Source organism: Anoplopoma fimbria, chromosome 11 (genome assembly GCF_027596085.1).
Source record: "Anoplopoma fimbria isolate UVic2021 breed Golden Eagle Sablefish chromosome 11, Afim_UVic_2022, whole genome shotgun sequence".
NCBI classification, from domain to species: domain Eukaryota; kingdom Metazoa; phylum Chordata; class Actinopteri; order Perciformes; family Anoplopomatidae; genus Anoplopoma; species Anoplopoma fimbria.
In genome coordinates, this window is record NC_072459.1 from 10,265,738 (window position 1) to 10,283,088 (window position 17,351).

Below are 17,351 nucleotides of genomic sequence, written 5' to 3' on the forward strand. Positions count from 1 at the left end.
GCATGTAATAATCATAGACTAGTAATACTCTGTAGCAGGAACATTAGCTTTAAGGTATATGCGTGACCTGTTACGTAACTTAGTTCGCAAGTGTTTGTTGACCCAATTCGTGCATCCGTTGGTTGTCTACAAATAAAAAAATAGCAAAGAGCTGGCAGCGGTGGGATTCGAACCCACGCCATCGAAATGACTGGAGCCTAAATCCAGCGCCTTAGACCACTCGGCCACGCTACCGCTGTGCACCTCCTCCATAATATTCTTATTTATCAATGCTACTTCTTAATATATCAGGTATATGCCCTAACCGGGCAGAGTCTTATTATATACAGTCTATGGTTGGAGTACAGACAGCATGTGGATAACTGCCCGTGGTTATTTGAGCTAGAGTATACCATAGATTGTAGTATGCGGATGAAGAGTTTACAAATTGAAGAGCAGAAGGGGGGCAATAGGTATAGGAGGATGAATGAGTTGCTGTGAGACCATGAAGCTAAGGAGGATGGTGGTGTTCCTGCAGGTGCTGTGACCCAATGAGGCCCACAGAGGAAGACTGATGCAAAGTGAAGAATCTCATCAAGTTAAAGGTAGTGAAAAACATCACTGGCACACTTTTAGAGGATGCAACCAAAAGGGCTCTGGACTAACTTTTCCACTGGAAGCACCAACCTTCTCAGTTGGTTTCACCAGCCCATGATTTGGTCCCACCTTTAGGTTGGTACACCATGGTATTAATCAACAAAAGTGTGCTTACGTGAGCACAGAGCTCAAACGTTTAGGTGCTGTAACTACTTTTCTTAGGTTTAGGAAAACATCATGGTTTGAGATAATGAGTATGTTAAAGGCAGGGTTGGTAATCTTCTTCAAAAACATTTTCTCTCATTACAAGTTCTCATTACATCCTGACAGGAATCAATGAATCACAAGAAGCCCAGCTACCTGCCTGCCCGCCTGTGCACACTCAGCCTTTGCACTCATTGCTCCTCACTGGAGTCTTCCACAAACTGCTGGATTAACAACTGAGTCCTAACAATAGCCCTGTCTGTTGTTCACAGTCATTATAATTGTGTGTGAGTGGCTTTTAGAAGGAGGCCTGAAGGTGTGGGCTGTCAGTGTTGCTGACTTGGCAACTTTCTCGCTAGATTTAGCAACTTTTGCCAGTGCTTCAAGCTACTATCATTGGAAAAGAGTGAGCAACACTGGCCGTGGTTTTCTAGTGCACTGTTGTTAGTTTGTCAAGATTACCAACCCTCACTTTAATCCCTGAAGTCATCTCAGGGAGCGTGCCGCGTAGCCTGACAACCTGCAGATACAACCATCTCCTTTAACGCTAAAGTTTTTTGTGAATACAGTTTCCTTGTTATTGTGCAGCTTCATTTTTACAATATATTTTGTCTTCTTGTCCCAGACCTCTACTGATTGTTACGCTGATGGCTTTGTATGATGTCTGCTTGTGTGCTTACGGTCTTGCTGAGTCCTGTCCCATTTAGGCATGCTGGTATGCAATCCCCTTGTTTGGAGCTTTATTGGATTTGAAAGAATGGTGGGGAAATCTCAGTTATGCAAAACCTAATTATGAAAAGAGACAAAGCCCCATTAATTGTTTGCTGGCCCTCAGAGTTTGCTGGGGGATTGGAGGACTTGAAGAATGAGGATTCCTCTCGGTTCGGTAGGAGAGAAAATGCTTCTCTGCTGTTGTTTGTTTTGGTTTCTGCAACACATTGCAGGGAGGACAGGTTGAAACATCTCTGCACACACAAACTTTGTAGTGATGCTTTCTCTCTGGCAACAGCGCATACAACTCAGCTTTCAGATGCATGCACTGATTTTCAAATCACAGTATAGTTTGTTGAAATAAGTTATAAAAAAGTCATAGTGAAGCATGTCAAAGAAAAGTTTTAGTATAGTTTGTCCTAAAATTAAATAAAAGTCATAGTATAGTACTTCCAAAAAAGAAGTAAGAAATTCAAAGAATTGCTAAAAAGTCATAGTATAGTATGTCGAAAAATATCATAGTATAGTATGTCGTAAAAAGTTATAAGAAAAGTAATAGCATAGCATGTAAAAAAAAAAAAAAAAGTCATACTTTAGTATGAAAACTACTAAAAAGTCACAGTATAGCATGTCAAAAAAGTAGGAAAAAAATCATAGTGTACTATGTCAAAAAAACTCAACAATGCTCCTGCATTAATGTTTTTAATAAGTAGTTAGAAGAAAAGTTTCACAGTTTCAAAACAGCATATTGCTAAATGCTGTACTATACTCAACTGTATTTAAATACATCAGCATAGTTATTTAAGCATCTCTTTTCACATGAGCATCACATCTCATGGAAAGTGAAAGTGTTTCGATTGTTCATAGTAACCTGATCAACAAAATATCAGTTCTACATTAAGAGCAGGAAATGACCAAGTCAGAAGCAGGAAATTGTTAATAAACAAGGGAATTTTTTTTTTTTTCCATTATGCATCTGTATTGTTTTTCCATAACCGGCGCCAAACCGAATATTAACATCCACAAAATAAGCACCTCAGTGAAGTATTTCTTACTCTGTTGACCGATCTGCTCTGCATATTTAACGACAAAGGAAATAAATATATTTTAATCTTTACTAAACTTCTTTAAACAAATAAATAAAAAAAATGTGATTCAGTCATAAAAAGTGCAGAGCTGTTATGTGTCTAACTATTCTCTTAGTATTCCAGTGTCCACTGATATTTCTCTGGTGACACGCCAATGACCCTCAACCGGTGAACCAACTATTGCCAACTTACGAAACCACCTCTCATTAGCTGTTAAGCTAATTGCCATAAACTCCTGAGTCTTTAGTTTTTACAAAGCTACAGTTTTCCATCCTATTACAACATTCCTGTTTATATAAGTTACACATAACAGCTACGTCTCAAACTTATATAAACACACAAACAATGCTCCATGTGTGCATTTCTCTCCCAGGCACCAAATAATCAAATGGTCACAGGGTTATTAACATTACATAAACACAGAATACTGTACTTTTTATTAGCGGAGGATCAGATAGTATATATTATTCTTACTATAAATATCTCCCAATACAATTATTCTTTCATCTATAGTTTTTCTTTCAAATTTGTTGTTAAACTTCAAAATGTAATTTTACTCCAAATCACACAGCTGCTTAATGTAACACATTTTATAACATTTCATTTTATGATAAGGACGGAATTAAAGGAACAGTGCTGACTAACAAAAGCATAGATGTATCAAAATGACCGGAGATAAGAGGATTGTCAATTGTCAAAAATACTGCACCTCTGGATATTTTCTTATAGCAAAAAATACTTTGACAGACAAACTAGTGCAAGAATGATGCAATCATCTGGCAGAGCCGTGGGCATCACTGTTCTCGACTGGACAACTGCTGTTGCTGAGGTCGTCTTTGGTCTTTTGGATGCAGGTGAAGATCTCCTTGAAGAGAGCCTTGTACTCGGGCTGCTGGCCGTCAAGAACCCCTGTCAGATCTGACAGAGCAGCAGAGGAGCGGCGACGGCGGGTCCGGCTGCTCGCAGAGGCACCGTTGGGCGTCTGCACGGCTTTATGGCTGGGCCCGTCTGTCTGCTGGCACCGCCGCAGCAGCTCATCATATTTTACCTAAACAACAAACATATTTTAGGGAAGTGTATATATGGTCTTTAACACTAGTAACAGTCTACATTACCAGTCAAATAAAGGATTAAAAAAAAAGGTTCAAAGATTGAAAATTTGCAACAAACCCTCTAATTGACAATAAAATTTTTTTTGAATATTTATCATGCATACATTGTACCGGACATTCTATGAATACCCCACCTGCAGTGCGCTGTACTGTGCATCCACCTCGTTCAGCAGAGAGATGCCCCTCTGTTTCACCGCCTCTGTTCGCCTTATGCAAAGCTGCTCGTGACCTCGGCGAATCTCGTCTGTGGTCGCCGCTCTCAAAACGCTGTCACTGTTACACCTCTGCCGAGTGTATTGTCTCTGCTCCTCATCCTTTTCTACCTTCTCCTCGATCTCATCCTGCCCCGGGCTGGGTTTGTCTTCTGAGGCAAAGAATACTGTATCAGGCAACAGCAGCTGCTCCGGTCTTCTGATACTGGGGAGAGTGGAGGAGACAAGGATGCATAAGTCTCAAGCATTTTGGGAAATAATTACGCCTATTATAGGTATGTTCCTGTGCTGTATGTCAAATGTTGTATTACTAAGTGTCAGTCATTAAAACAACTTTAATCTAGTGTGTATACAAGTCAGGCCTACCTGTTGGCACAGTCGGCGCGCCACAGAAGCCGCAGCTGCTCCACTTCGGCCTCCAGCTCCGTCCTCCTGGCTCGGCAGCCGGCCAGCGAGGCCAGCGACTGCTCCAGGCCTTGGTTCTCCGTGGATGTCAGCTCGCTCTCACGCTCTGCAGCCTCCCTGCGGCTCCGCTCCACAGCTATCTGGCTCTGAAGGGTCTGGACCGAGCGCTGGAGAGCCGCGTTCTCCTCCTCCGGGTCTTGGCGTCTGTCTCTGTCTCTGTCGTAGAAAGAGCCCCGTAGAGACCAGAGTCCGTCCACACGCAGACTGTCGTCGGCTGGATGCCTGAGCCAGGACAGGGAAATGTCAATGAATGTGTGAAAATAGCACTTTCCACAATACATGAATGGTTGCATTTAAATGGAAACAGAGGTGTAGCTGAGGGTTTCATTTTAACTTTGGCCTACTTTTACAGTTTTAGTTTAATTCACTCACTAAAACCTCAATTAAAAGTGTCTAATAGCAAGTGATTCGTAGTTATTTTTCCCCTGGGTTTCGGCTTTCTACTCAGATTTTGTCTTATTGTTTTGTTGTTGGTTGTCGGGGACTTGGCAACCTCAGAGGAAGACCACTCAGGGCTGAAAAAACCCCAAATTCACCTCCCCTACATGCTCCTCTTTTGGGGTAAGCAAAAAATCTATTCATCTATGCTTTTAATGAAGTAAAGGAGAGTGCTGAGATTATTTATCATAAAGTGCCAAATCTCTATCGAGGAAACCAAATGTGAATAAAGGGTTTATTCATTTATTATGCAGCAAATTTAAGGAGCATTTAACACATTTTCTGTATACATATATACAGAAACATAGGAGGCGTACTACTTAATGTTATGTAATGTAGGTTATCAATTGTTTTATTGACCTACAAACAATAAATCTGCTCTCTCCAAAGCACATCAAACACATAGCATGATACATATCAAGTTAAAGCAACAGTTCTGTCTACGTTTACGCTGCTGACAATATTCGAGGATTAACTTCCTCCTTTGGATTATGAGGGGGACGTCTGGTGGGGCTCTGGGTGACCCGTAGGTGTCCAGTCAGCATACAAGGGGCTAAGACAGCAGTGCACTGATGTTAAGAGATGATCAGACAGGAGCGTTTACATGTACAACAGGAAGATACACCTGAATATGTTGTCGGCAAATTAAAGTCAAAACTACTGTGACTTTATCTCACAATATTGTCTGGATCTACTGCACATTTTCCCCTCTCTGAAAAAAGTCCCTCTGTCTCATCCCGTGGTTCTGCTATTAGCACTGTCCACCAGAATATGTGCAATGACTCACGCACACATGAAATACCTGTCATGTTGTAAGTCATACAGCTCTTTGAGGCAGGACACACTCTGTGCTCCCAGGTTGCGTCGCTGCTCTGCCAGCTCTCTTTTGTTTCGCTCTGCCTGGGCGGTCTTCAGCTCCTCCACCTGGGTCTGCAGGTCCTCCATGTAGGTCTGAAGCCCTTCAATAGTCTCTGTTAGACTGATGGGGAAAGAAGAATGTGGCTCTGAACTTTTGCACTCAATCAAATAGTTGATATCTAATTATGTAAAATATCATTTAAAAAGACAAATTCACTGATAGCTGGTAGACGGACCTGTGGATCTTCTGCTGGGCCAGGCGGCTGTCCTGCACTAGTCTCCGGTTGCCTTGCTCCAGATCCCTGGCGGCCACATCGAGCTGCTCATACACTTTGGCGTGCTGGTCGTTCATCTGACGCAGCAGGTCCACCTGCTTGTTCAAGTGCTAGTGATTAAGGGAGTGAATGGGAAATGACAAAGATGTTGAGGTTCGTTAATAAATAATATGTGTATAAATCAATTAATCTGCAATGGTCAGGTAAAACTGATGTGCATGTTTTCTCTGTTTTATATAATTGCAGACTGAATAATTTTGTGGTTCTCCGCTGTTTGACGAATAACAAAAATACATTTGAAAATTGTATTGAAAAATGTTTGTATTTTATTTTGAAGTTATTCAAAACCTCGTTAAAACTGACCCATAGGGAAGACAGAGAGGAGGTAGCAAGTTTTACACACATTAACATTTGGTTTTATATCCCTGGCATATATATTTTACTACCAAACAAACAAAGGCTTCCTTAGAAGCGAAGAGCTGCGAATTATGGGCCTTTAAAAGGAATCCTAATATTGTTGCAGAGAAATATACCATGAGTCTGTGAGCTATATTGCATGCTTGACAAGAATGTACCCATTATCGACTAAGATGTTTCTGCAATAGCCCCGTCTCTTCTTTCAACTAAATTACTTTTCTCTGGTAGAGATCATTGCAACAATTTATCTCGTGCAGCAGCACAGCCCTGTCTCCTTGAGACTGTCATTAGTGCAGCGGGTAGGACCGGTGACGGACACTGCATGAGGATGAGGGTCAGAGAGACGTATGGGGATTACCATATCAACCTCAATAAATCCTCAAGACACAGGCCCTCCAACTGCCGGAGACAAATTAAGGCTCTTATCTTTGCTGGCCTGCTTAATGCCATGTAATGCCCAACTCAAATAGATCATTTAGCACTGTCTGCATAAGCCAAAATGAAATGTCTGAACCCTGAAACAAAAGACCTTAATGTGTTTATTTATAAGCTTTACCTGAAAACCTAGAGGTAAAACAAAATCCATGCTCTGCTGTTTTAGGGTAGACTGACATAACTGCCAGGGAGTTTGATTTTATATTGATTTAGGGATTATATATGAATAAAAAATAAACATTTAGTAGCAAATCCTTAAGATCTTGGTTACTTGAACAGTGTCCAAATAAAAGGTGGAAGGTGGCAAATAAGCTGGTGAAAGTTTTCCTATAATTAGGTAGACTGAAGGCTCTCTACTGTAGGTCAGACTGGTCAGGATTATCTTTTACTCCCGCCTATTTAAAGGGCAGAGAACTTCACAATGACACTTCCCTTTCACTGGAAGGGAAGGGAAGTTTTCAGATCTCTCAACATGGACTTTTCACAATGAAACTCCCATTGGATGATAAACTGTAAAGCCACATGTTTTGCATGGTGAAATGGATATGCTTCGCTCACACACTGTCCTCAGCGAGTTTAGTGTTGCTCGAGCCTCAAGAACTCTGATTAGTTCCCGTCCTAACATTTATTACCTCTATCTCCTGCAGCTGCTCCTGGTTGGTGGAGTACATCTGCTGCAGGGCCTGCTCCAGCTCATGGTTCCTGTCCAGGAGGGTTTTCCCAAGCTCCGCTGCCAAGTGGAGATCTGTCAAAACACAGGAATACATGTAAACACACGATTCAATGCCCAAACTCAGGCAACGGATAGAACTAGACGTGTTAAGGGTACAGCCACCTCTTTGTCTCATGCACAGAGGAATGTAAGGCATGCTTTGGGATCTCCTTGTGAACCCTTCTCCGACTAAATTCTCTCTAAAGTCTGGACATTTTCCAGCAACATTGTTGAATCGGCCTCTGAGCTGAAGTGAAATATGTCCTATGTGGGACTGCTTTAATAACAATGCAATGAATGTTTCACGCAATAAGCAGTGTATGCCCGGTGATTTACTCAAACATGTCACGTGGCAACCGAAAAACAACCTCAAGTCCTACTCAAAAGTCTCTAAAGAGTTGGTAGCGGAGAGGGGGATGCTGCACAAACTGTTTATCTTAAACTCCAAACAGTAAAACAGTTTTATTAAGCTCCCCTGTAAAATGCAACAGGAAGTCTCCCCTTCCTGCTGCCGACACTCTGTATAAAGAGCCACTTCTGAATCAGGACAGATTTTTTCCCCTACAACTTGGACAGACTGCTCACTTGCTCATTTACTTGTTCACTCATTAATGTGTTTAGGGTAGTAGTTAATTAGATCGGCAACTAATAATTCTTTTCATTATTGATTCATCTGCCAAATATTTTCTTGATTGGTTTATTGTTGTCTGACTGCTGGAACATAGTAAAAAAAATGGTTAGCTAAATTTACCAGATGTCAGGGTGGTGAATTCAAATTGATTGTGTTATTTGTCCCACATGCCAAAACACAAACATTCAATTTATTTTCATATATGCCAAAAAGAATGATCAAATCCTCACACTTAAAAAGCCAGCACCACCGAATGACTGCTAAAAAAAATGACTGTAATAAATGTTTTCCATTTTTTCCTTGACTATTAGATGATTATTATTTGATCAAATCGACTAACAAGTTCAGTTCTATAATTTTTCTATTATTAATCTTTCCGATACTTTCCAGTGTTCTCTTGAACTTTTCACGCCTTCCAACGATCTTGCCATATTTAGCTCTTTGCTATCTCATAACTCTGTATTGTAACATACCTCTACCTGTGAGTACACACACAATGTATATTAGATTTACAAATAATCCTATTATCTATGCAGGCGCAATCCCAGACCTTGAGATGCAGCACATATTAGTCAGGTTCTAGTTGTATCCAAGTTATTTTCTTATTATTAATGGCAATATTTATTTTTCATGATAAGTGTGACTTGCCTGCTGTCATTGCAATGTGCATTAATAAAGTGCCCCACCTATAATTCTGTCTCTTTATCTTGAAGCCACTTTTGTGGACTTGTCAGCAGCATAGACACACATGAGATAAGATAAAATAAAATAAGATAATCCTTTATTAGTCATGCAGCGTGGAAATTTACAGGATTACAGCAGCATAGGTTTTAGTGCAAACAAGAGACATAGTAAAAAAGATCAAAAATAAATATTATAAATAAGCAAATGAGCATTAAAAAAAACAGTAAAGAATCCACAGTAACTGAAATATTATATATACAGACAGAATAACTATTATTGCACAGTGTATTTGTATTGCAGAGATTGCAAGTATTTTAGAAAACAATCAACACAGGACCTGTGACAGCCTCGGGATAACCCTCAAATCAACCTTCACCCCATGACATTTTAGTTTTTCTGTCTGTACATATAATATTTCAGTTATTGTGGATTCTTTACTATTTTTATTGCTTATTTATAATACTTGTTTTTTATTTTATTTTATCTTGTTATTCTTGTTTGCACTAAAACCTATGCTGCTGTAATCCTGATAAAGGATTATCTTATCTTATCTTATCTTACTATAGACTTAAATCTAATATCATGTCATCAGTGCAGAGAAACCCCATTTAATCACCAACTTATAAGAAACCAGCCAACTTCAAGTGTTTATTTATGCATGTGATCATAAGTGTTTCATGCTTCTGCTGTCTGTATGTGCAGCTGTCTGTGGAGCAGTGACACACCAGCCTGTCAGACAGAGTTCAGGGTGCGACCACCGAGCCGAGCCGCTCTTACCGTGTTCAAGATCCCGCGGGTCGTACCACGCCTCTCCGCTCTTGTCAAACTCTTCCTCCAAAATCACGTCTGTTAACATGTTTGACAGCCGCAGGGGGGGTGAGTCTGTGTGACAGCTCCACCTGAGAGAAAATAGACCCACAGCTAAGCAGTCAGAAGCCGTCCGCCGTCCACCAGCGTGTGTGGAGGACTGTGAGCTAGTTACATCCTCCCGGTCTGTGTGTGTGTGTGTGTGTGTGTGAGGCGTTAAGTTGAGCCCGTTGTCTAGAGCAACGTGGCAAATACACCCCAGCAACCGGCAGGTGGCAGCTGTTGCTAAGATACAAGAAAGAACATTATTTTTTTTAAAACCTCTTTATTGTAACCCGAAAATTCATGTTATTTTAACACGATTAAAAATCAAAGTTTAAAAAAAATAAAAAGTTGTAACAGTTGAATATGTTCACAAACATTTCCTCTGTCCTAATTTCCTGTTTCTGTTGACAGCCATTCTTCTCGACCAATCACGAAGCGGTAAATTGAACCCAATGACTATTCCGACCAATCAGACGTTTGTTTTGTCATCTAGAAGCCCCGCCCTCTTCCCGCCAGCAGCAGGAATCGTGTTTGACATGATTCCTGTTGAAACAGTGTCAGCAAACATTTGGTGCTGTCCACGAGTAAAAACATCGTGTACATTTGAACGCATTTTGCTCTGGAATATTGACCAACTGCACTATTTTTGCTCTTAACAATACATTTTTAGCAATGCTAAACAACAGTGTAACATAGTTAATTGCAGGCGATAACATCCCGCTGCAGCTGGACCGACAGGTGACTTTGTTGATACCTTCGTTACCTGATCAGTCGTGTCCTTTGAGAAGAAACCCGGCTCCTGGACAATGGCTTTAGTAAACCTGGGGCTCAATCCTGCAGCTGTGGCTTATGCTATGACCACACTGGGATCTGGCATGATAAACAACATATTTAGCTTCTACTATGTCAAACTCTTTCTTAATAAATACAAGATATCAGAGGGAGCATTCCACCAATCACAAGTAAGTATTTTATCTTGACATAATACTGCTCTTTGTATGCAAATGTGTAAAAAAAAATCACATCGATTAAGCTGCTATATCTTTTTTACTATGGATCATTCATTGTTTTAGACACATGAACTCACTGACACATCTCACATCAGACCTTCTGCACATACAGCAATAATAAACCCTGGTTTACAATTAAACTCAGCTTCGTCAGGCCAAGGAGGAGGCCTACAGAAGTTTTGACAGGATCCTGTACAACCAGGCCAGATACACACTGACAACGGAAGTCAAAGTAGCAAAGAGGAGCTACTCTGAAAAGCTGAGAGAGATACAAATAGTTTTGTCAATATATATTTATATCTGTACATAGTAGTCAAATGTACTTGTCAAATTCATTGTATACAGTACCAGTCAAAAGTTTGGACACACCTTCTCATTCAATGGTTTTTCTTTATTTTTATTTTTATTCTTTTCTACATTGTAGATTAATATTGAAGACATCCAAACTATGAAGGAACACATATGGAATTATGTGGTAAACAAACAAATGCTCAACAAACCAGAATATGTTTTATATTTTAGATTCTTCAAAGTAGTTGAATGAGAAGGTGTGCCCAAACTTTTGACTGGTACTGTATGTCCACACCTACCTGGCCATTGAAGATGATTCTGATTTTGATATAGTCCATACATTTTTTGGCAAATCAGAAAAATACTCATTACAATTTTCCAGAGTGTGGGCTGATGTCTTCACATTGCATATTTCATCCTGCCAACTGTCCAAAACTCAAAGAACTCAGTTTACAATCATGTAAATTGGAGAAAAGCACCAAATCCTCAAATTTGAGAGGCTGGAACGAGCTTCAATTAAAAACTCTCTTTTGATAGACTTATCATTTAATAGTGTGAGCACTACTTGAAACATTTAAATCAATATCTCCACAGGTGGTGTACATGGTGTGGAATGCAATCAATGACCCTCTTTTTGGCTACCTGCAAGATACCTCCAGGGTGCCCTGCTGCTCTCAGAGACGTCTCTCCATCCTGTACGGCGCTCCCCTCTACTCACTGGCTTTTCTCCTAGCCTGGTTCCCATGGCAGACCTACGCCCCCGGGGACTGGTTGAGCGGCGTTCACTTGATGGTGGCGCTGTGCGCTTTTGACAGCATGCTGACTTTTGTGCTGCTGGCACAGTGTGCGTTGTTTGCAGAGATTTCCAGCCAACATGAGAGCCGACTAAGACTTGTAAAGTACAGCCAGGTGAGGGCTTTGTGTACTATCTTTCCTCTGTATTCATCTAAGACAACAGGGTAACTGTTTATTCCTCTCATATCCCCCACCTTTTATTTCCCAGGTGGCTTCTCTCATTGGCTCCTCGAGTGTCCTCTTCTGTGGCGTGTTTTCCAGTAACATGGAGGACTTTGCGTCCTTCCAAGCCTTCACAGTGCTGATTGCCGTCCTGAGCTGTGTCTGCATGCTCTACACGGGCCTCCACAGCGAGAGTCGCTTCGATAAGAAAGGATCTGAACCACATGCACTGAGGTCTGCTGACCAGACATCCGATCAATCAGCATTTTCCTTTTCCATGTTAAAAACTTTGACGTGGCAAATTATGAGCAACAGGGACTTCATGCTTTTTGTTTGCATGAACTTTTTCCAGGTTTTCGTGTTAGCTTTCTTCAATAATTTTACCATGATATTTGCTGAGCACCTGATTCCTCCAGATGTGCTTCCATCACTGGCCAAGAGCCTCATGTATGGAGCGGGATTCATCTGTCCACAGGTATTGTCCCTCAGTGGCTTTTTGTGTCCTTTTGTCCTCCAATTATCTGAAAGGTCCTGACTGTTACTTACAAAATAGCTCCTGAATTTGTTCCCTTTTGGCAGCCCACTCTCAAACTCAGAGCTCTGTACAAGCACTGGAATGCAACAGCTAGAACATGTTTGTCATACCACTTTATAACATACTTGTCTCCATTCCAGCTGTTAGTGTTGAGCTCTCAGAGTCTGCTCCACGATCTTGGCTACTATCGGATAATCCTCTACACCTTCTACATGGAAGCTGGAATGGCAGCCATCATGCTCGCACTCGGTCCTCAGCACTACTATTTTATGGCATTTTTCCTCACCATTAACATGTAGGAGGTCCTACAACTTGAATCTAACATTCTTTCACTTTGTCTTATAGTTACAGTTTATTATCCCTGTACTTTAATTGAGTTATACCTTCACTCTCTCCCTTATCTTCTATGCAGGGTCATAATCCAAGCAGCCTTCAGTCTTTTTGGCTTGCCTTTGGCTGACATCATTGACACAGACCTGCAGAAGTACAAGCGCAGGTAAAACAAATATAATTATCAGCATACTTCCGCAAACTCAGTCACTCCTAACAAACACATTTACAGCACGTCATCAGACAATAGAAATGTAATTGGGCAATGGGACACTTTTGTAACCAGTGCCGAATGATGTATCTAATGAAGCCAATTGATTTGATTTATAATCAAACATATTCCTGTTATTTAACTGGTGATATAGTATCTTATCATTTTTCGTCCCCTCTACAGTTCCCCTCTTTCCTCCATGGTCTTTGGGACGAATGCCCTGTTCACTAAGCCGGCTCAGTCTCTGGCCCCAATGATAGTGATTACTATCCTCAACCAGTTTGGATATGAACAGCTGAAGGACGCTGCAAGGGATTCAAATAAAAGGTACAGAGGGTTTCTTACTTCTTCTCAACTTAAAGGTCAAAACTTGAGCCTAACCACATATGTCTAACAAAAAACCACTCACATTAAAACAGTTATTTTTATGAATGGTATTTTCTTTTTGAGTCAGATAGTTGACTTGCAGTATATGTTGGGTATGGGTGAAAAATCACAAATCTGATAAAAAAATCAACATGAAAGTGAAGAAACATGAAGTTCAAATAATTAAGTAATAAATGCATTATCTCTCTTTCATTTTAAACATCTGCCGGACATGCTGAGATTGTTAAATTTACATTTTCACATTATTCTCATAACAGTGTGCAACAAGTATAATGGTGACACCTAAATTACCACAGTTATAAATAAATGTAAACCTAAAAACACTTCAACAACATTTCTCCTTGTTTGCAGCGCCTCAGAGAGTCTCAATAACGTCATGTTCTACTTGGTGTGTCTGGTGCCTATGTGTGTCGCTGCTCTGCAAGCCCTCGCTTGGAGGCCGTTTTCCATACGCAACAGTCACACAGTCGACAGAAAGTACGTTGACAGCTAACTTCAGTGTTTGGCTGGGATTTGAGCAAATTCTTTATTGCCAAGTATGAGATTATGTTCCCTCTTTCGCTGTATATTCGAGGATTGTACTGTACTGATGCACTATGTATGTGTGTGTGTGTGTGGTGGTGGGGATGTTATGTATTAACAGGAACATGATTGCTGTGCTTTGCAATTAAAGGACCAATTCATCAAAAACATACTATTTTGTTGTTAATAGATAAACTGTACTTGGTGACACATTGAAACTGAATGTAAAATAGGATAGTTTTGAAAACAATTGTTGAGATAAGTTAGTCATACTCTTGTGGAATATAGGAGTATGTATATACCATTAATGGTAACAGCCATTAAAAAAAATGTCTTTAGCATCTAAAGGTCCAAGACTACCTCCCATGTCGGAGCACCTAGTTTAAAAGAAGCTAAGTACAAAATATTCAATTCAGGCAAGGATTTTGACATTTCAGGGTTGATTTCTGGTTGTATGATCAGTGGCTGCAGCGCAGCAAATGCCATAATCTTTGCTGTAAACATGGGCAAAATTAGCAGTTGCAGATTTAATTCCAGCCAGTAATTAAACTCAATGCTCTTACATGCATTTATTTAATCGATCTGTGTGGCCTTATACAGACCTGTGTCTCTCTGTAAATTATAACCAATACTTGAGTAGAGCTTACAGGTTTTAAGTCAAAACATGGCTCAAACCATTTAGGCTGAATCATAGGAGATAGAAGGGAGAAAGGGAAGAATTCACTCTGAACAAATTACATTGCGAGTGAATGGTATAAATCAAAAAGTTCATATCACAGCTTTTAATGTGTAAAAATGCACAAAGACATGTAAACATCCACTTTGACTTCATAAAGAAAATTCTAATGTTAACTGTCTGGTTCTTTATGTTGATATTTGCAGTGAACAAATACTTTATTAGTTATAGTTATTGTGCAGAATGTGACACAGCAAAATGCCTTACAAACACATCAGGTTGTTGAAATATTGCCTTACTGTAGATTTATTTTAATTGAGAAAAAGCCACTACAGCACCAAAAATACAACCTTTTGCTTTATACTACTGCTATGTACATTTATCAGTAATGTGCCTCTAATTGAATTACATTGTTTAAAATGATGAACTTATAATCATTTTTTATTTCCAGTGTTTTTGCTTAAAAATGTGTTTGTACACAACCATTACCAGAATGTTGATACAAATTTGTGATTTCGTATTTTTTGAGAAGGTGTGGGTCAATAGTTATATAATCTTGAATTCATATTATCAAAATATTATTAATCCTCTCAAGGGAGTTGGTGTTGTCTTCTAATAGCCTTATTTGCACTGTTGCACACATCTGATTTCCACTTTCATTAGTGAACAACATGGTCTGTGTTTCCTGAAAATTGAAATTACATGTGCTACTTTCTATTCCTGAAAATTGAAATTATTTTCTATCAAATGAATTCATCATGAAATCACAAATTTGTAGGAGAAATTAAATAGAGAGATAAAAATCATGTGATTCTGCTAGTTTTTTAATTGAACTGTATTTTCTTTTCCCATGTAAACACTGCCCCGGTTTTAAAAAAGATTGAAGGTGCTCCCACATTACTTACAATCACCAGAACATAAATAAAACTACTAATGCCTTAAGAGAGAGAGCTGTCTGTCCATCATTGCTGAAACATTCCAGAGAAAGGAAAAAGTGTCTGTTGTGGTTGCTATGTCTCACTTCACGAGATTAGGTGAACAAGCTCACTTCCTCTGTCACATAATGGAGTCCTCCGTCAGGTGTTTCATGACTTTAGATTTTCCTCTCTGCGCAGATGATTGAGTCTGTCATTTAATATCCTTTTATGACACTTAGAAATTTTCATAAATGTCCTCATTTGAGTTCTTGACCTCAGAGCTTGCAGCCTGAAACAAGATTAAATTCTTTATGAAAATGATGGTAATGCAGAAGTGTCATGTTTACTCAATCTGTCTGTTAACCCCCCCAGAAAAACACAACATGCTGCAACATTTACCTCAGCTTGAGAACGGTTTCTGCTCACAGTTTTTTTGCCTTTGTCCAAGTTCCTTCTGCTGTACATTTCTTGCAGCACATCATGAAACTTATCTTTTTTAGCTGAGTTCTTCTGTTTGGAAAGTTTAAAACAAATTAGTAGACTTTTTTTTCTTTTCTTCTAGGTGTTAAGAAAAGCTGGTTAACAACTGCTTTGTCATCTCTGGTTTTGCAAGAGCCTTTTCTGGCCAGTAGTTTACACAAACGTTGGTTCCTGTTCCTCTTTCTGCTTCTTTTCCCCATTTCGTAACTCATCAAACACAAATTACAGAAAATCAGATAGTTATAGCTAACCTCGTCAGTTTTGCGTATCCTTCTGCAGACACTCATATTGCAGCCATACTGCAACAGAGAGGAACACACATTTCACAACAATACATTTTCAGTTTCAGTCTTGTTTGTATGATCTTCGAGAAATTCAAAAAATACACAACATTTGAGATTAATATATAAAAGTAATTTACCTTCTTTATCATTAGTGTCACTACCGCCAGGCTGTAGATGGCCAAGAGGGCAAATGATGCCCACAGAATGTACATCAACATTGTTTTAATTTCTGCCGAAAACAAAAGAAAAGCTGTCTCTCCAATTTAATCTTAAATCAACACATCTGTGCAGCACCTGTCAGTTTTTACTCTTACCCATAACGACAAGAGTTGTACCCAACCCTACATGTTGGTTGCCAGATGCTGGGTTTCCATGGACCAGTGCAGCACAGTGGTAGATCCCGGTGTCTTCAACTTGAAGTGACTTGATGTTTAAAGATGCTCCGTCCAGGCTGTACTTTTGTTTGTCACTGAGGTTTAGACGAAGATTTTCCTTGAACCACAGATAACGCAGGCCTGAACAATGTGAATTGACGGTACACTTGAGAACAGCCCTTTGTCCAGGTTGCCGCAATATCGTGTCGTTTGGCTGTAATAAGCAGCCGTTCATGCTCTCTGGAATGAACAGACAGAGGCATTGAACAGATTAAACATTCATCTTCTAGCTCAAAAATGTTTCAGAGAAACCACGAAAGCTACTGATGAAAATAAGCTTTTATGCCTAATTCTTATCACATCTTACCTGTTACTGGCAGGTAGCTTAGCAGGAGAGAGAAGCAAACCAACCGGTCCATGTCTGAGGCTCAGAAGCTTGTGAATGATCTCACTATTACTTGCATGAGGCTGACAACATGGGAAGTGGGTATATTGCACTTCCTCTTTGTTCCTACGTATTTTCCTATCCTTTTGAAACTTGATGGTAACGCTGTGGATTTTTTAATAAACATGAGGCATTTCATTGTGTTCATATTAAAATGACATAACGATGGCATTTATGATATTAAGTGCAAATAGATTTACAGATGATCGATGGTCAGAATGTTGAAAGATTTTGTGAACAAAATTTTCTGTAAGAAGTAGAA

General features: G+C 39.8%; 3 protein-coding genes and 1 non-coding gene across 5 annotated transcripts; 1 reads left to right on the forward strand and 3 right to left on the reverse strand.

Annotated features, from left to right (window-relative positions):
• Window positions 1-152: 152 nt before the first annotated feature.
• Window positions 153-234, reverse strand: trnal-uag (transfer RNA leucine (anticodon UAG)). The gene has a single exon. It is a non-coding gene; the product is annotated as a tRNA-Leu (tRNA).
• Window positions 235-2,214: 1,980 nt separating this feature from the next.
• Window positions 2,215-9,794, reverse strand: cdr2a (cerebellar degeneration-related protein 2a). The gene is made up of 7 exons (XM_054607818.1): window positions 9,596-9,794; window positions 7,424-7,536; window positions 5,901-6,049; window positions 5,609-5,785; window positions 4,270-4,590; window positions 3,826-4,108; window positions 2,215-3,627 (listed from the first exon to the last, which is right to left on the reverse strand). Exons 1-7 carry the CDS (start codon window positions 9,672-9,674, stop codon window positions 3,352-3,354), a joined length of 1,398 nt encoding a protein of 465 aa, XP_054463793.1. The 5' UTR covers window positions 9,675-9,794; the 3' UTR covers window positions 2,215-3,351.
• Window positions 9,795-10,200: 406 nt separating this feature from the next.
• mfsd13al (major facilitator superfamily domain containing 13a-like) lies at window positions 10,201-14,580 on the forward strand. The gene is made up of 7 exons (XM_054607117.1): window positions 10,201-10,632; window positions 11,566-11,880; window positions 11,975-12,403; window positions 12,604-12,758; window positions 12,876-12,959; window positions 13,188-13,331; window positions 13,743-14,580. Exons 1-7 carry the CDS (start codon window positions 10,477-10,479, stop codon window positions 13,882-13,884), a joined length of 1,425 nt encoding a protein of 474 aa, XP_054463092.1. The 5' UTR covers window positions 10,201-10,476; the 3' UTR covers window positions 13,885-14,580.
• Window positions 14,581-14,680: 100 nt separating this feature from the next.
• On the reverse strand, window positions 14,681-17,351 carry si:ch211-139g16.8 (uncharacterized). 2 transcript variants are annotated; one of them, XM_054608167.1, is made up of 7 exons: window positions 17,290-17,351; window positions 17,012-17,194; window positions 16,585-16,884; window positions 16,408-16,499; window positions 16,238-16,285; window positions 15,906-16,013; window positions 14,681-15,795 (listed from the first exon to the last, which is right to left on the reverse strand). In XM_054608167.1, the coding sequence occupies exons 2-7, from the start codon at window positions 17,061-17,063 to the stop codon at window positions 15,742-15,744; spliced, it is 654 nt and encodes a 217-aa protein (XP_054464142.1). In that variant the 5' UTR covers window positions 17,064-17,194; window positions 17,290-17,351; the 3' UTR covers window positions 14,681-15,741. The 2 variants fall into 2 exon arrangements, with proteins under 2 accessions (XP_054464142.1, XP_054464141.1); XM_054608166.1 differs by having other exon boundaries at window positions 15,906-16,016.